The sequence below is a fragment of the Acomys russatus genome, chromosome 2 (genome assembly GCF_903995435.1).
Source record: "Acomys russatus chromosome 2, mAcoRus1.1, whole genome shotgun sequence".
NCBI classification, from domain to species: Eukaryota; Metazoa; Chordata; class Mammalia; order Rodentia; family Muridae; genus Acomys; species Acomys russatus.
The window spans coordinates 8600803-8620207 of NC_067138.1; the positions used below are offsets into that span (position 1 = coordinate 8600803).

Here is a 19405-nt window from a genome sequence, read left to right on the forward strand (position 1 = left end):
GTGGCTGTGAGCAGAATTCAAATCGTAATGATTCATGCTCTGTGCTAAGGAATAGGACTTTTATTTCCAAAGCTCTGGATGATTTTAGGTATTAATGGAGTGCTATAAACTCTAACAGATGACTCCTTATTTGATGCTGCTAGTGTTAGGATCTCAGGTATGCTAGGTGAACACCCCTGAACCGTACCCCAGATGCATCACTTACCCCATATATAAGCTATTAAATAAAAGAGAAGGTGGTATTGAAGGTAAGACTCAGGGGCAGCAGCATGTGCTTAGGAAGCCTAAAGCTTCAATTAAATATTTAGCAGAACAAGAAGAACAAGAAGGGGATGGGGGGGTGAGAAAGGAGAGGGATGAAGAAAGAGGAGGTTCTCTACGGCTCAGAACTAAAGGAGGTCACGAGTACACAGGAGTACATCTGTCTATCTTTTTCCTCCCTTTAAAGAAAATACAGGGGCTGGAGAGGTGGCTCAGCAGTTAAGAGCACTGGCTGCAGCTTCAGAGGACCCAAGTTCAATTCCCGGCATCCACATGGCAGCTCACAACTGTCTGTGACTCTAGTTCCAGAGGCTCCATCCCCAGGCATATGGTGCACACATCTGTGTACACAGGCAGAATACCCATACACATGAAATGAAGTAAATAAATATTAAAAAGAAAAGGAAAGGAAAGGAAACATTGTATTGTTGATGCCATCATGCCAAGCATTCTTTAAACTCCTGGGCACCAGTGATAATCCTACCAAACCTAACCGTAACATTAGCACTAACCCTAAGCCCTAACTCTACAAAAACCCTAACCCTAATCCTACACAAACTCTAACACTAGCCCCAACATGAGCCCTAACCCTAACCCTACCCTAACCCAAACCGTCACCATAACCTAACTCTGACCCTCACCATACCCTAGCCCTAAAGCCTAATCCTAACCTAACCCTAACCTAACCCTAACTTGACCCTAACCCTAACCCAACCCTAACCATAACCCTAACCAAACCCTAACCCAACCTTAACCCTAACTCTAACCGAACCCTAACCCTAACATGAGCCCTAATCCTAACCCTACCCTAACCTAACCCTGACCCTCACCCTACCCTAACCCCAAGCCCTAATCCTAACCTAACCCTAACACTAACCTAACCCTAACCTAACAATAACCAAACCCTAATCCTAACCCAACCCTAACATTAACCTAACCTAACCCTAACTTAACCCTAACCCTAGCCCTAACCTAACTCAAACTCTAACCCTAACCGTAACCTAACCCTAATCTAACCCAAACTCTAACCCTAACCTAACCCTAACCCTAGCCCTAACCTAAGCCAAACTCTAACCCTAACCCTAACCTAACCCTAACCTTCAGTAGTTAGGATGACAGGTGCCCTCTGCCACCACACCTGACAGTCTTTCAAAGAGCAACAATAACTGCAACCCCAAAGGTGTAACTTCCCACGCTGCCAGAGAGTGAAAGGATGCAGAGTGAGCACACTGATCGCTTTTTCTAGGCTGTAAATACTTAGTTCGTGAGACCTTAGCCTCGTTCTGGAAGTTCTCTGTGTGCAATTTGTTGACACCTCTTTATATTGCTAAAACTCTTTAAGAAAAGGAGGGAGACCCAAAAGGCCACGAGACAGATGCTTTTCCTACAGAACGCCTGTGCCAGAGAGCCGGACCCGGGCATGCCTAGGGCCTCACTACAGTTCTATTCAGTTCACAGCCTACAACCACCCAGTGCTCATCTGAGATGACGGGGACATGCTCAATATGCTTATCTGCCCTCAGGAGCCCAGAACTCCAGCTTGGGGGGGCTGAGGAACCTATGGACACTGCCCAGACAGTCCTCTCTCCTGGGGATTCAAGGTCATCCTAAGCTATGCGCCAAATTCAAGATTGGGGCTAGCCTAGGCTACCTGAGACCCTGTGCCAAAGGAGAAAAGACTAGAGGTAGGCGTAACTTAAATGGAAAGTCAGTGCTGCTTAAAACACTGTAGACAAATAGAGCTACAGACATTCTCTCACCCTGTCCTCACACAGGCAAACTTGAAGGCTGAGGCTCTTTCTGTAAGGCAGAAAGGTCCTGAGTTCAATTCCCAGCAACCACATGGTGACTCATCACCATCTATAAGGAGATCTGGTGCCTTCTCTTGGCAGGCAGGACATTGTATACATAAAAAAATCTTTTTTTAAAAAAAGGGCTGGAGGGCTGGAGAGATGTCAGTGGTTAAGAGTGCCGCCTGCTCTTCCAAAGGTCCTGAGTTCAATTCCCAGCAACCACATGGTGGCTCATAACCATCTGTAATGTGATATGGCACCCTCTTCTGGCTTGCAGGAGTACATGCAAGCAGAGCACTGTATACATGATAATAAATAAATAAATCGTTAAATAAAAATAAAAATATTTTTAAAAAAAGGGCTGGAGAGATGGCTCAGAGTTAAGAACATTGCCTGTTCTTCCAAAGGTCCTGAGTTCAATTCCCAGCAACCATATAATGGCTCATAACCATCTATACTGAGATCTGGTGCCCTCTTCTGGAGGGCAGGGGCACATGCATACTTAATAAATAATTTTTTTTTAATCTTAAAAAAAAAAAAAAAAAAAAGACTAAAGCTGCAGTGGGAGGAAATTGAACACAAGAGCCAGGCATGGTGGCTCACACCTGTAATCCTAGCATTTGGGAGGCTGAGGCAGGAGGACTGACCTAAGTTCAAGACTACAGAATAAGACAGAAATATGGGATTTATGTATTACTTTATGTGTATGTATGCTTTGTCTGCATGTACGTCTCTGCCTGTACATACACAACATACAAAGAAAAAAACTTCAAATTAAAACCATTGATATTAAGTTCTCACATACACCCCCAGACAGAGTCTTAAATATCCCAAGTAACCTCATACGTTCTATGTAGCTCCAATTGGTCTTGATCTCCTGATCCTCCTTCTATTTGTAAGGCTGGCAAATATTTAGCAGCATAAGAGAGAACAAAACAAAATCCACTATATTTGCAAGGCCCATTCACACACTGCTGGAAGCAGTGCAAATCAGCATTAAAAAGTCAGTGTAATTTTCAAGCTGCATTAACATCAACTCAGCAACTTCAGTCCTCGTTGCCTGTCCAAAAGAAATATTTGCAAGCCTTTAATCCCAGCACTTGGGAGGCAGAGGCAAGTGGATCGCTGTGAGTTCGAGCCAGCCTGGTCTACATAGTGAGTCCAGGACAGTCAAGGCTACACAGACAGACCCTGTCTTGAGAAAAAAAAAAAAAAAAAAACAGAAACAAGAAACAAAAAAGAAATATTTGCATACAAGTGTAATCCCAGCTCCTTCCAGGGAGAGACAGGTGGATTACACAGGACAGCCTGTGCTCGATAGTTCTAGAACTTGAGTGTGGTACCTTTATGATGGTAAAGGACAAAGGGTTGGTGACCTAGAGCCTCAGGTGAACAGAGATCTACCCGGTTTTTCCCTTTTCGTTTTCACATCACTTCAATCAATTCTGAACTAACAAAGGGGATAGTGATTTTGAGGCTGGTTTGCACTACACGGGGGGATTAATGCCAACCTCAACCATACGAGGGTTTGTATCGAAAAACCACAAAAGAGCTGGGCATGGTGGCACACATCTTTAATCCCAGCACTCAGGAGGCAGAGTTCCAGGCCAGCCTAGTCTACACAGCGAGTCCAAGACAGCCAAGGCTACACAAAGAAACCCTGTCTCGGAAAAAAAAAAAAAAAAAAAAGACTTGCCTGGCATACAAAGTGAGTTCCAGGACAGTCAGAGCTACACAGAGAAACCCTGTTTCAAACCACCCCACCCCCTCTGAAGGGGGAAAAAAAAAAAGAAAGAAAGAAGAAAAGAAAAACCACAACAGAAAAATAAAGTTTGTATGAGTGCCCAAAGCTGCATTTGGAGAGCTTCAGCACTCAGCTGTAAGTCATTGGAACCTGCCGAAACAGTCGACAGGGAACAGGCAAACCGTATCAAAAAAACCAAGGCTGATTTCTTTACCCCCAACAAAACAAGTGAAAAGACAGGTTGCAAACAACACGTGCAATATAGTTTGCTTTCTTCTTTTTTGCAGTCCTGGGAGGAGGCTAAGAACCATTCATTCTATGAGTCAGACTCGCAGCTCCAAAGACCGTGCTGCAGCTACTTCCAGGTGACCTTGAACTCACTCCCCAGCTGGTTCTGCTCCCTAGCACTAACAGTTCAGGTGAGCCTCCACACTAAGCTCAGCTCTCACTCCCAGGCAAAAAATACCATATACAGAGTTCTGCTAATGTTTGATGCTCTGACTGCCCTGGAACTTGCTATATAGACCAGGGTAGCCTCCATGTTACAGAGATCTGACTGCCTCTGCTGTCAGGGTGCTGGGATTAAAGGCAGGCATATTCATCAGCCTAGCTCTGTTTTATTTTATTAATTCTTGGTTTTGCTTTTGTAATCTCTTATGACAAGTTAAGTTCCTTGAGAGTAGAAGCCATGGCTCACAAGAGTTTTATGTTGGCAAGGCCTAGAATATTTCTGGCAGATTAGATATTTTACTCAAAAGTGTTGGTTTAAAGCAGCAGTTCTCAATTTGTGGGTCAAGGTCCCTTTGGCAAACTTCTATCTCCAAAAATATTTACATTACAACTTATAAAAGTAACAACATTACAGTTATAAAGTAGCAATGAAAATAATTTTATGGTTGGGAGGTCACACAACATGAGGAACTGTGTTAAAGGGTGAGACCACTGCTCTAAAGATAAACCTATTGTTAGGCATGACAGAGAGGGTAACACGTAAGATGGGGAAAATCGATGTTTTTTCAGCCAAAACAAAAGCACATAATAAAAAGTTTGTAAGGGAATGAGCCGGGCGTGGTGGCATACACGTTTAATCCCAGCACTCGGGAGGCAGAGGCAGGTGGATTGCTTTGAGTTCGAGGCCAGCCTGGTCTACAAAGGGAGCCCAGGACAGCCAAGGCTACACAGAGAAACCCTGTCTTGAAAAACAAACAAACAACAACAACAAAAAAAAGTTTGTAAGGGAAGTGGTGTAGCTTTAGTGACTGAAATAGAGTTTTCTGAAAGCCATAAGGCTGAAAAGACAGAAAAGCACAAGGTTGAAATTTCAAAATCCTTAGCTTAGGAAGACCAAGAGGTAAAGACATCTTTGGATAGGCTTGGAGACAGCCTTTGCAGCTCCCTTAGCTCTGGCTATATCCAGACCTCTGATCTCCTTAAGACACGGAGACAACAGCTCAGCCGGTAAAGCAGGAAGGTGGTGAGTTACACGCTTAAAAGCAGGAGAGAACTGCAATGGCCCAGACGCCCAAACACAACACAGTCGCACTCCAGACGCCAGGAAACGTGCTCACCTGTGTTTTGTGATTTCTCTTGTAATCTGCTGACTTGTTCAGCTTCCAACAGAAGTCTAAGCAGGAGGCTGGGGAGTCTTCACAGCTGCTTGGAGGCTGGAGAGTTCAGGGCTGGAGGTCAGCTTTAGCTACAAGGAGAGTTCCAGGCCAGTCTGGGGTACAGGAGACAAGACCCTGTCTCAAAAACACAGCCAAGGAGGGGAGAGATATGGCTTCTCAGTTAAAGGCCCTAGTTGCTCTTCTAGAGGCCCCAGGTCCAGCTCCTAGCACCACGTGGTGGCTCACAACTGCCTGTAACTCGTTACAGGGGAGCTGACTCCCTGTCCTGACGTCCGGAGGCATCGAGCGCACGTGGTACACATACATACACACGTGGACAAAACACTCAGATACGTACAGGAAACAAAAAAGTAAAAATTTTTTTTCTTGTTTTTAAAGATTTATTTATTTATTATGTGTACAGTGCTCTGTCTGCATGTACACCTGCATGCCAGAAGAGGGCACCAGATCTCATTATAGATGGTTGTGAGCCACCATGTGGTTGCTTGGAGTTGAACTCAGGACCTCTGGAAGAGCAGTCAGTGCTCTTAACCTCCCAGCCATCTCTCCAGCCCCAAAAAAGTAAAATTTAAAAGGCCAAACAACAAACAATAAAATATATGATTTTAAGTATAAAAGTTATCTGACACAGTCAAATTCATGTATTCCCTGCCTCTGGCTTCCTTGGGCACCTATACACAGAACTGAAAATAAATCTTTTGTTGTTGCTGCTGTTGTTTTTTGAGACAGGGTTTCTCTGTGTAGCCTTAGCTGTCCTGGATTTGCTTTGCAGAGCAGACTAGCCTCGAACTCACAGCGATCCCGCCTGCCTCTACCTCCGCCTGCTTCTGCCTCCCGAGTGCTGAGATTACAGGGGTGCACCACAACGTCCGGCTGAAAATCAATCATTATAAAATACGTGCGCTCTACTTTTTCCAGATTCCTTGATGTATCTATTGGCTTACTGAATAGGAAAAACACTCCAGCCAGGCATGGTGGTGCATGCCTTCCTTGTTTTATTTTATTTTTGGTTTTTGTTTTTCAAGACGGGGTTTCTCTGTGTAGCTTTTGCTTTCCTGGACTCACTTTGTAGACCAGGCTGGCCTCGAACTCACAGCGATCGATCCGCCTGCCTCTGCTCCCGAGTGCTGGGATTAAAGGCCAGCGCCACAACGCCGGGCCTGGTTGTTCCGTATGTTCTAGGCCAGCTTGGTCTGTCTACAAAGAGAGTTCCAGGATAGCCAGGACTACACAGAAAAACCCTGTGGGGGTGGGGAAGGGGAGGGGAAAAACCTGCATTTCTCACTGTCTGTTGACTCTGCTAACTATAGATTTTGATTCACTGACTAGAAAATTAAAACGATTAGCTAGAAAAAGAAAAAACAATTTCATTTCTTTCCTTTTCCTGCTACTCTGTAGTCAAACTTGATGGAAGACTGACTAAAAAGGAAGAGTCAATGGCCCTCCGTTTGCAAGAGGCAGCCTACAATGTTTCCCTGTTTGCTGCACTCTCAGGTTCCCTCCCAAGCCGTTGTAGCCAAAAGGATCTGAAGCTGGGGCTCAACCAAAAAGCTCTGACAGATGTGCACTTGGGCGAAACCACTGGATCGCAAGTGTGCACGGTTGGCCTGGGGACGAAGGGCTGCAGAAAATCAGACTTTGGATAGGGTGAGGGTTGGGTTCCCACAGCTCCCCTTCCGCATAGCGCCTGCAGCACACATCCCGGTCTCAGGAGGCCATAGCTCCCGGACATGACCTCTCCTCCTCAAGACTTCCGCACGCTGGGCCTCAGCAGTGAGGAGCCGCCTCTAGAAGATTCCAAGAGCCTCGGAACCTGGGCCCGAGTCCACACCCACAAGGCCCTGGGGCGCAGTCACTCCCCGCCTCCCGCGCCCCCGCGCCGTTGCCCGGGTAACCAAGGGGCGGTGGCAGCGGCAAAGGGCGGGACTTCCGGCGAGTGACGCGCCGGGGTTCGGCTACAAAAGAAGTCGGCTGCGGCGGGCCGGGCGGAACTTTCCAGAACGCTCGGTGGGTGGCGGAGGAGCCGCGTCTGCCTGAACCGCGCTGTACTACGCTCCTCTCTCCGCTCTCCAGCACCGGCCCACTCACCGGTGAGTCTCGGCCCCCGGGTCTCCCGCGGCCGCGGCGTGCGGTCTGGGCAGCAGACTGCCGGGGGAGCCGCAGCCGGAGGCAGTTGGCCCCGCGTGGGCGGGGACTGCGGGTTCGCCGAGCCGGGCTAGGTTTTCGGAGGGCCGCCGGGGATGCGCGGCGCCCTGTCCGCCCTCACGCCACGAGGTGGCCCAAGGCCCAAGTCACATCGGCTCCCGGCTCAGACTTCTCGGTGCGCACCCCCGCGCCGGGCCGCCCGTGCCGGGTGGGCAGCGCTGCGCACGCGCGGGCCGAGGCAGGGGTGAGGGGCTGCGGGAGGAGCCGGGCGGAGGCTGCGGCTTGCGCTTCTGGCTCTCCTCCCTCTCTTTGTTGAGATCCGGCCTTCCCCCTCCGCCTTCTGGATCAGGGTGGGAGGGAGAAAGGAAGGAAACCGTAACGGTCGGCGCCAGGTGCCGGGGAAACCCAGAGAGCGAGTCAGCTTCGCGGGCCTGAGGGGCGAGAGTGGGTAAGCTGGAGCAGCCGCAGGATGGCGACGCGGCCCGGGCACCTGCTCCCCGGGGCTGGTCTCATAGGCCACTCCTCCACCCCCGGGTGCCCGGTGTCTCTTTACGGCGAATGTATGGCCTTTATCAGATGTACAAAGGCAGCGGTAATGTACTAACCAGTGGACAGAGCCCATCATTGCTGCTTTTGGTTTCGGCACAACCTCTGGGGATAGGAAACCGGAAGAAGCCCGATTGTACATGTGTTAGTGCGTAGAGTAGGAAGCAGCTGCTACAAAGGCTCTCGCGTTCCCTGAAATTTATATTTAGTCCGTTAGAATGTACAGCTGAATCGAATCCGGAATTGTTACCTTTTAAGAAGTTTAGGGGAGGAAAAGTTTACGGAAGGTCGTGTTCTCAATATGAGATATGGCAAAGAATAGATTGCTTTAGTTTTGGTAATTTATTAAAAACTACCAATTAAGAGCCGGTCATGGAGCGCACCTTTAATCCCAGCGCTCAGGAGGCAGAGGCGGGTGGGATTTTTGCACACAAAAAAGTAAAAGCTGCTTTAAAACTCCCATTTACTCATTCCAGGCTGTAAACCATGGTGAAAGAAACCACGTACTATGATGTTTTGGGGGTCAAACCCAATGCCACCCAGGAAGAATTGAAAAAGGCATATAGAAAATTGGCTCTCAAGTACCACCCTGATAAGAATCCAAATGAAGGGGAAAAGGCAAGTGCATCTCAAACAGCTAAGCAGTGTCACCATTGCTACTGGTGCTTGAAAGCCAAGGTAGCTGTGTGCCCTGTGACAGTTATTTCTAATGGGGCCTTCTTTTCTGAAACAGTTTAAACAGATTTCTCAAGCTTACGAAGTTCTCGCTGATTCCAAAAAAAGGGAATTATATGACAAAGGAGGAGAGCAGGCAATTAAAGAGGGCGGAGCAGGTGGTGGTTTTGGCTCGCCCATGGACATCTTCGATATGTTCTTTGGAGGAGGAGGAAGGATGCAAAGAGAAAGGAGAGGTAAGAAAATCTAGCTTACTTGCAGCAGAATAAAGTAGCTGTTACTGAGTTGAGAATTGACTTTGATTAAATGCTTGTTTACTTGTTGGTATGATATTACTCTCTGTCAGTGAACTGCCTCTCACTTCTGGTTCATTTATAATTGAGATTTTATGTAATCAGAAAATAGCTAAGCCAGTCTATTGGGTATATCCAGTTCCACAGATTCCCAAGCAGTAAGTTAACAAAGGATAACAACTTGGGTTTCTAAGCCCTTACACATCTTGGGTGATTTCCTCCGCTCTTAGAACCCAGTGGTGAGCACAGTGGCCTTTTTCTGTTAAAAATGAGTTGGAGTTCCAGAGTGCGTTCCAGAAAACAGCTCATTGCCTCCAGATAACCTACTGCTGTTTAATCTTGCTTCAACTTATGTGCATTTAATGTTTTAACAAAAAAAGTTGTCTATGGGCAAGGTAGTAGACAGCTTCATGGGAAGATACTCTGGGGAGTCAAAATAGTACTTTGGTATCAATATAGTTTGTACAAAATAATGGGTAGACACAGTTCTAGAACAAATGGGCAGGCCATTAAATTTCACCTGGCCCTTATAAAGGATTAGGAAGGCTTGAGGAATTGTTTACTATGTTTTTATAGGAACGTACTGTGGGCCTGAGAAATGGCTCAGTGGTTAAGAACACTTGTTCCTAGCAGAAGACCCATATTTCATTTCCCAACACCCACAACCAAATGGCTCACTACTGACGGTAGCTCCAGCTTCAGAGGCTCTTGACAACCTCTTCTGGCCTCTGGGATTTCACATAAACTCATGCGCACAAAAAATAAGATTAAAAACCTGTAATCCCAATCAAGCACAGAAAAGCTACTAGCCTTTTCAGCTTAGCTCAGCTTGAGGGGGTTTTGTTATTGCTGCTACTTTGGGAAATGTGTTTGGTCAATTTCTAGAAGCTTTATTTTTCCTTTCTTGTACTCTGTAAAGTTGAGAAAGGATGACTTTCAACTTGTGAGAACCTGTTTGCATGTTCACAATAACAAAAACCCAAAGTTTACCTGGAAGCAAATTATAATGATACTTTAACACCTTTAGGTATGATATTCAGAAGGGATTGAAACTTTATTCAGTTAAGTCATCAGACAATGCTGATGGTGGTGGATAAAGTCCTAGTGGAAGGTTCACTAGCTAGGAACTTATTAACCATCAGTGGGCAATTCCATTTCTGTAACCTGGTTGTCCTTACGTGATCTCAACCGCCTACTTCCTGTTGTGGGTAAATTATATGTGACATTCTTTTGTAGGCATTAGCCAGATGTGGGTCTTTAAGTTGGTTAATTTAGAGGGAAAAGAATTCTCTCAGCTGTAGCAGCACCACACTTAATATTGTGCCCAATAATTGTGACTAATGCTTTCAATATTGTACACATAAAATGTAGCCATCATGCTGGGCATGGTGATGCAATCTCTGAACTCGAGGCCAGTCTGGTCTACAGAGTGAGTTCCAGGACATCCAAGGCTTTACATAGAAACCTGTCTCAAAAAAACAAAACAAAACAAAAAAGTGTCCATCCTTAGAGAAAGTTCTGTTGGATGACACTATTACAAAAAACATGAGGGAATGTATCTTTGAGACAACTATTGCTAGCAGTGCAAACCATTGAGACAGAAGCAGGGATTGCTATTTTAGTAGTGTCTCAATATTGCTTTCTCTAGCCAATCTTGATTAGAAAGAATTTACTGTGCTGAAGAATGTTTGGATGAAGTAACTGGCCATGTTGCTTAATAATGCCCTTCACAGAGATACATTACTCTGCATTATTGTGAAATGTGCCTGAACATTGAGTGACTTTAAAGGGTAGTATTTTAATCGCTGCATTTCTTTTTCTTCTCTTTTTTTTCGAGACAGGGTTTCTCTGTGTAGCCTTGGCTGTCGTAGACTCACTTTGTAGACCAGGCTGGCCTCTAACTCACAGAGATCTGCCTACCTCTGCCTCCCGAGTGCTGGGGTTAAAGGCGTGCGCCACCACGCCCAGCTAATTGCTGCATTTCTAAGAGGGCCTCTTCTGTCCTTAGGCAGATCAACCTCTGATATAAATCTGCTAGTCTATGATTAGATCAGTTTGAGGATCGAGTGAATGGATGAATATTGTATATGTGTGTAGCTCAAAAAGATATACAGCACGAGGCTGGTTATCCATTATCCTTTGCCTTTTTATCTTTTTTTATTTTCTTAAGATTTATTATTACATATACAGTGCTCTCTCTGCATGTGTGCCTGCACGCCAGAAGAGGGCACCAGATCTCATTATAGAAGGTTGCTAGGAATTGAACTCAGGACCTCTGGAAGAGCAGGCAGTGAGTGCTCTGAACCTCTGAGCCATCACTCCAGCCCTTCTTTGCTATTTTTATAGTGCCTTCAACAAATAAATATTACAGATGGGTTTCTAATCAGCAGTGTTTTGTTCCAGGTAAAAATGTTGTTCATCAGCTCTCAGTGACCTTAGAAGACTTGTATAACGGTGCAACAAGAAAACTTGCTCTGCAAAAGAATGTGATTTGTGACAAATGTGAAGGTAAGGGTTCTTACTCTTGGGCTATTAGTGGCTTCTGAGATGAAGTCTTGTAGATTTAGGCTGGCCTTGGACTCAAGCTCCTGAGTACTGAGATTATACCAGGTTCCCAGGACTGACTTTCTGTCTGGATAGATAAAAACTGAAATGCTGCACTAAAAACGCCTGAATCTTCACCAAGAGAAATTCGTAATGGCTTTGTTGTGACATTTTCATGCGCATATATAGTGTATTTTCATCATTGTTCTCTTGTCCAATTCCCACTGAACCTTCCCCTTCCTTAGTGTCCCCTTGTGATAGCTATTTTGATGGCCTAATGCGTCCCCTTAGAGTTGCATACAGGAACATGGTGAGGGGTTGTTTACAAAAGGACAGGCATCTTAATCAGTGGCTGGAAGAAGCTCTGGAGGAGTAAAGCCTTGTCATTAGCTCCTTTCTATCTTGTATTGATCCTAAGCAGCACTTCCCCCCTTATACATGCACGTGCATGCTGTGTTGTTTGTGTGGGCGGTCAGAAGACAACTTGTAGTAATCAGTTTTTTCCTTCAACCATGCAGGTGTGAAAAGATCAAACTAGGGTTAGACTTGGTGGCGAGTGCTTTTTCTCTGTTCCATCTGTCTCAGTGGCTTCAAATTAGCTTTTTTTTTTTTTTTTTTTTTTAACTTACTTGATTGTTTAGTTTTTTGTTTGTTTGTTTGTCTTTTTTGTTTGTTTGTTTAGTTTTGCTTTGTTTTTCTGAGACCAGTCTCACCATGTAGCCCAGGCTGGCCTCTTAACTAGAAAAGGGTATGGTGGTCCATGATAGGTCTCTTTATGAAGCCAGCTAAACATTTCTCAAGAGGAAAAAATGTGCTATAGAGACACAGTGTAAGATTGTGGTGTAGTTAGTCTTGGAGTTACTGCCTGGCTAACTGCTCCCTAAAGTGTCCCCTCAAAGCGAAATTCTAGCTGGGCATGGTGGTGGATTGCTGTGTGTTGAGGTCCAGCCTGATCTACAAAGTGAGTTCAGGACAACCAGGGTGACCCAGGGAAACCCTGTCTGGGAGAGGGGGAAAAAAGGAAAATTCTTCATTGTTAGACCTGCCTGCCTACTTCTTTGAGCTCTTAACTAAAAGGGCATAATACTCCACCTGTCCCCCACCCCTCCAATGTTTTTGCCTGCCTGTGTATATATCCACACTGCTGCATGCCGAGCCTGTGGAGGCCCCAGGAGGGTATCAGCACTGCGTGGGTGTGGAGATCACACCCAGGTCCTCTGGAAGAATAGCCAGTGCTCTTAAAAAGCCATCTCTCCAGGCTCTGCCTTCTTTTCCATATACCCATCCCTGGTCCCCCGTCTCCCTCTACAAAAATCCTAAGAATACATGGCTTTGACTTCTTGGGTATTTCCATATCTAAAGACACACCTTCCCTTAGCTCACTCCCCAACACATACCCCAACACATACAGCTGCTTGCTGACCTCCATTGCTGACTATGTGTCTGTCAAAAGGCAAGACTTCTCACCCTCTTGGCAACTGCTGAAATGTACAGCTTACCTACCTGGCTTTTTGAAATGGCTTCTTTTAGACTCTGAATGTGCATTTTAGGACAGAGTCCATAAGGCCTTGAACACTAAGGAGTTAGACTTCTCTATTGCCAGATTCACATGTTTCTTCTAAACCTGTTCAGGCCGAGGTGGTAAGAAAGGAGCAGTAGAGTGCTGCCCTAACTGCCGGGGGACTGGCATGCAAATACGGATACACCAGATCGGACCGGGAATGGTTCAGCAGATCCAGTCGGTGTGCATGGAGTGCCAGGGTCACGGAGAACGCATCAGCCCTAAAGACAGATGTAAGAGCTGCAATGGAAGGAAAATAGTTCGAGAGAAGAAGATTTTAGAAGTTCACATTGATAAAGGTGAGTTCTGATCCACTCTCTAGTCTGAATCATGTTTTTTATTCTGACAATTTCATTCATAGTGATTTGTTTTGTTTTGGTTTTCGAGACCAGGTTTCTCTGTGTAGCCCTAGCTGTCCTGCACTCAATTTGTAGATCAGGCTGGCCTTGAACTCACAGTGATCCACCTGCCTCTGCCTCCCTAGTGCTGGGATTACAGGTGTGTGCCACCACGCCTGGCTCCTTGGTGATTTTTTTTTTTTTTTTTTTTTTTTTTTTTTTTTTTCACCCTTTGTACCACTTTTTTCCCTTTTGTACCACTTCCTATCAAGTTCTCATCATTTTTGTGGTAGAGTTGTTTGTGGTGCCTTGATATTTTTGTTTGTTTGTTTGTTTGGGTTTTTTGTTTTTTGTTCTTTTAAGGATTGCTTGCATGAGCACGAGTGGGGATTATTTACTGGAACACGGGCAGTTTTAACAGTGGCTACCTGATTGAAGAAAAGGACTCCCCTCCAGTAAACATCAACTGCCAATAATTCTTCAGAGGGTGTGGCCTTATGAGCCCCTCCCTCATTTGCAATTATTTTAAAGACTATCTTTAGGTTATATGAATGATCATAAGCATCTTAATACTTAAGGGCTATCTGTCTGACTATGTGGCAATAATTACCATTATACTGTGCACATGCTTAGGAATTAAAGAACAGCATCATACAAGGGTGTGGCCCAGCTCAGTACAACTTAGACTGCTCTTAGGGGTTACAGGCCTATATAACCATACCTAGTATAACATTTTTAAGGAATGTGTGTGCTTCAGCTTATTAAATTTTCTTTTTTTCTACTGAAATAGGGATTTTTCTGTGTTGCCAAGCTGGCCTCAGATCCCTGTCCTTTTTGACGAGATAATGTGTTTATTTATTTTGAGATAAAAATGGGATTCCTGCAGCTAAGAGTGGTCATGAACTCCTGGTCCTCCTGCCGCTACCTCCTAAGTGTTGGGATTACAGATGGATAGTGTAGTTAAGATTAGGATAGTGGGACTGAGTGTGGTGGTGCACACAGAAGCAGGTGGATCGCTGTGAGTTTGAGACCAGCCTTGTCTACAAAGTGAGCCCAGGACAGTTAAAGCTATACAGAGAAACCCTGTCTTAAAAACTTTTCACCAGTATGGTGCCAAAAGCGAAGAAGGAAGCTCCTGCCCCTCCCAAGGCCAAAGCGAAGGCCTTGAAAGCTAGGAAGGCATTGCTGAAAAGTGTCCACAGCCACAAAAAGAAGATCCACATGTCACCCACCTTCTGGCTGCTCAAGACCCTGTGGCACCAGAAGCAGCCCAAATGCCCTCGAAAGAGCACACCCTGGAGAAACATACTTGGCCACTGTGCCATCATCAAATTCCCCCGACCACCAAGTCAGCCATGAAGAAGATAGAGGACAACAACACACTAGTGTTCACTGTGGATGCCCAGGCTAACAAGCACCAGATCAAACAGGCCATGAAGAAACTATGATATTGATAAGGCCCGAGGAGTGTGTTCAGCTGGCTCCTGACTGTGATGCTCTGAATGTTGCCAACAAGATTGGGATCATCTAAACTTAGTCCATCTGGCTAATTCTTAAATTTAAAAAAAAAAGTGTAGTTAATGGCCTTGAGCAGTGGTGAACACCTTTAATCTCTGGCTCTTGGGAGGCAGAAACAGGTGATTGTGAGTTTGAGGTCAGCCTGGTCTACAGAGGGAATTCTAGGACAGCCAGGGTTACACAGCACAACTGTGTTTCTGTGGCTCTTAACTATTTTTCAGCAGCACTTTAATATGTAGCCCAGGCTGCTTCTGCCTCCCAACTGCTGTGATTATAAGCCCATCCCCTAAACTTGAGCCATGGTCTCAATAGATAACACCTAATGTCTAATACACAAGATGAGTACCTGAGTTCAAATTCTCAGCACAGAAGTGGGGAATTGCTAGGTGTGGCCATACACTAGTCTGTATGCTCCTGGTTTTGGGGTGGAGACAGCATCACTGGGGCTTGTGGCCAGGGTGCCTGGTTCAGGGGGATGAAAGGACAGCTAACTCCATGAACATAGATTTTTTTTGAGCTGAGCAGTGGTGGTGCACACCTTTAATTCCACCACTTGGGAGGCAGAGGCAGGCAGATCTCTGGGTTGGAGGCCAGCCTGGTCTACAGAGTCCAGAACAGCCAGGGCTACACAGAGAAACAAACAACAACAAAAACCATATTTGCTGTATTGGAAATTTTTCAGTATTTTCTATATGGGCCACATGGGCTAAGATGGTATCCAGTAGCAAACATTCTTTATGTTGGTGGGGGTGGTGGTTGATCTGTAGACCAGGCTGGCCTTAAACTCATGAGATCTGTCTCTTCCTCCTGACCTGAGTGGCTTTGATAAAAGCCTGCAGCTATCACTGTCCTGCTATTAAAGATTGTTACACAATCAAAATAGGTAATAGTTACAGTGTTTGTCAGTTGCCAATTTGGTTCTAGCATGGCTGTTTTTAATCCTCGCTTCTTGAGTGAAATAAGTCTCTGTGGGAAAGTTGGAGACTTAAGATGGGTGTGCAGCTGGGTAGTAGTATTTCTGAGGCTAGAAGCCTGACTCTGTAGAGTTGTATCTCTACTGTGTGATGGCTTGCTCCAGTGCCAAACTGGACTGTATTAAATATAAATAGTCTTTCTCTCCTGTTATTTCTGTGGTGTTTACCATCCACAAAGACATGCACATGTATGCAGAGGTCAGGACCTCTGCAGTTGTCCTGAGCACTGAACCCAGGGCCTCAGCATGCCCTGGACCCCCGAGGGGCGTTCCCCAGGCCACATTGTGCTTTAGTAGTTTTTATGGTCCTGATCTTAGTGTCTGATCTCTACCACTAAAAGTACAAAATTGTCTGTGTTTAGGCATGAAAGACGGTCAGAAGATAACATTCCATGGTGAAGGAGACCAAGAGCCAGGACTGGAGCCGGGAGACATTATCATTGTCTTAGACCAGAAGGACCATGCTGTTTTCACACGGTAAAGCCTCAGTCACGCTCCCAAACTGACTTGTTGCATATTTGGTTGAATTCTAGTTTAAGTGAGCCTTTCTTCACTTTTAGAACACAGGTATATATAACAAGCTGCAGTACATCCTATAAAAGCTTATTGGCTCTGTTTCAGTTGTAAATGGCTGGAAGTAGAATTCAGACTTTAGCTTTTTGTCTTTCAAGTAAACTGTTGACTGGATTTTCTATGAGCATAAATGGGTAGCAGGCAGCTGTAGGAAGCCATAGAGAGGACCTCCTCCTCCTCCTCCAGTTTCTGAATAGTCATTCAAGGTGATGCCTTTCACCATTTCCCATCCTTGATTCATACTGAGTTGTATACGTAAATATCCAAACTCTTAATAAGAAACTAAAATAGACTGAACTTTGAAGGTAGGTTGGGGAGACGACAGCATGTGGAAGGAACTCGTTAGGAAAGGCTGTTTCATAGGTGTCTATTCTGTGCTGGAAAAGAAGGATGAACTGGAGGGGGTGTTAGCTTTTTTTTTTTTTTTTTTAAAGAAATGCTATCACAAGAGTTGGGCCGTGGTGGCACACACCTTTAATCCCAGCCATTGGGAGGCTGGGGCAAGATCTCTTGAGTTGGAGGCCAGCCTGGTCTTCAAGTTCCAGGACAGCCAGGGCTGTTATGCTGATTCCTGTGTTCCAAATGTGGATCTGGCTTCTTTTAGCCCCAGTATGTTTGTTGTTGTTGTTGTTGTTTCTCTTCCCCTGTTAAGAAACTGAACTTAAAATTAGGCAACAACTTGGGGAAAAGACATTGCTTAGAATGTTTGAACACATCCTAAGACCAAGGCAGGCCTTCATCTTCCCTGCCTTTGCCTTCCACCTCCCAAGTGCTGGCAGTCCAGGCCTGCTCCACTGTGCCTAGCTATGAGGTAGGATTTTGAAGCCTTGTTCAGCAAACTGCTGGTGCTAATTTCAGCATTTGGTTGCTTGGTTTTCAGAATGGTGAGAGAGGTTTGCCCACTGGGGTGTGTGTAGTCATTTGTAACTGTGCCTCACTTGTGTTGTTGTAGACGAGGAGAAGACCTGTTCATGTGTATGGACATACAGCTGGTCGAAGCATTGTGTGGCTTCCAAAAGCCAATATCCACTCTTGACAACCGAACCATAGTCATCACCTCTCATCCAGGTACAAATAACTAAATGAACATGTTTCCCTGCTTGGTATTTTGATACCTAAGAAGTAATTAGTAGTAGGCATTAAGGGAAGCGTCTTCCTTTCCTTCCTTGGTTATATATATTCTTTCTAGGGTTGAGATGAAGTTTATAGGGCCTTGAGTGAATGTTGTTTACATCTTGGAAAAGCCATAAATGAAGGCAACAGGGTTCTTGGACCAAAGCTCACAGGTTTTTGTTTTTGGTTTTTCTTTGCCTTATACAAATGTAACCAAACCTAAGAAAGAATTTGGTTTTAATGTCTTTAGGTCAGATTGTCAAGCATGGAGATATAAAGTGTGTGCTAAATGAAGGTATGCCAATATACCGTCGGCCATATGAGAAAGGACGTCTAATCATTGAGTTTAAGGTAAGCTATAATACTCAACAGCATTTGAGAACGGTTAGCTTATTAGCTTACTAAAATGTAATACAGACCAAGCAAATGCATTTTTACTCCCTTTATCCAGGAATTGGAACACCAGATGACCCTTTTTCCCCTTTGGTTGGGATTAGGGTCAAAAAGACCTACTTCTTGTGATTAGCCTGGGCAGGGGTGGGGGTTGCTCAAGATAGGTTTCTCTCTGTGTAGTCCATCCTGGAACTTAAACTCTGTAGACCACACTGGCCTCCAACTCACAGATCTCCCTGCCTCTGCCTCCTTGAGTGCTGGACTAAAGGTGGGCACAACCACTGTACGAATTCTTGAAGCCACAGTTTAAGAATAATCACAACTGGTACTATGACAGATAACTTCTATTAGCACCTGGCCTGGGTGGTATGTGCTTGTAATCTAGCACTTGAGAGTTGAACTGGGAAGATAAGAGGTTATGTAATCTGGTTGGGCATTGATAGCACACACCTTTAACCTTAGCATTCTAGAGGCAGAAGCAGGCAGACTGCTCTGAGTTCCAGGACAGCCAGGGCTACACAGAGAAAACCCTTGTCTCAAAAAACAAAATCATCTTTAGCTGCATAGTAAATTCACAGTGGTTCTAAGCCATAGTTGCAAGGTACATCTAAAGAGATGGGTAGTTACACGTTTTTCTGGGAGAAATAATTTGTGTATTTAAAGGATCTAATGATAGAGTGGAATATGACTGCAGTTTCTCTTTTGCAGGTAAACTTCCCTGAAAATGGCTTTCTCTCTCCTGATAAACTCTCTTTGCTGGAAAAACTTCTTCCTGAAAGGAAGGAAGTAGAAGAGACTGATGAAATGGATCAGGTAGAGCTGGTGGACTTTGATCCAAATCAGGAAAGACGGCGTCATTATAATGGAGAAGCATACGAGGATGATGAACATCACCCTAGAGGTGGCGTTCAGTGTCAGACCTCTTAATGGGCCAGTCACTATGACATTCTATATGCGGTAGTGAATGTGGGAAGGACTGTAGTCATAATATGCTCACTACTTGGCTATTGTTTTTGTTTTAACTATAGTAGTGTTTTAAAGGTTAAATGAAGAATAAACACAAATATAAAAGCTCTGACTTTGCCCTGTATGTATGATGACTTCAATGTGCAAGATGAAAGTTTAATACTTGTAAAAACTACTTTAAAAGTTCTCTAGCATATGTTAGGCCATATCTTGTGTAACTGATAATAGCTGTGTACATTAGACTGACCTGCTAGGTATGTGTTGTTTGACCATTCGTTGTTAAGCTATGGAATTAAAATTCTGTATTTAACTGGTAATCAGAAAAAGAATTATTAGCAACA

At 44.9% G+C, this 19405-nt stretch overlaps 1 protein-coding gene across 1 annotated transcript; it reads left to right on the forward strand.

Moving 5' to 3' along the window:
• The first annotated feature begins 7350 nt into the window (after positions 1-7350).
• Dnaja1 (DnaJ heat shock protein family (Hsp40) member A1) lies at positions 7351-19405 on the forward strand. Its single transcript, XM_051157778.1, has 9 exons — positions 7351-7516; positions 8594-8735; positions 8851-9028; positions 11489-11593; positions 13262-13489; positions 16382-16496; positions 17545-17660; positions 17956-18056; positions 18807-19405. Exons 2-9 carry the CDS (start codon positions 8604-8606, stop codon positions 19023-19025), a joined length of 1194 nt encoding a protein of 397 aa, XP_051013735.1. The 5' UTR covers positions 7351-7516; positions 8594-8603; the 3' UTR covers positions 19026-19405.

Bases quoted from the DNA above. Each gene is read 5' to 3' on its own strand.
- Dnaja1 (XM_051157778.1), top strand. From the start codon at position 8,604: ATGGTGAAAGAAACCACGTACTATGATGTTTTGGGGGTCAAACCCAAT. The intron at 8,736-8,850 runs GCAAGTGCATCT...TTTCTGAAACAG, and splicing joins ATCCAAATGAAGGGGAAAAG to TTTAAACAGATTTCTCAAGC. The intron at 13,490-16,381 runs GTGAGTTCTGAT...GTCTGTGTTTAG, and splicing joins AGAAGTTCACATTGATAAAG to GCATGAAAGACGGTCAGAAG.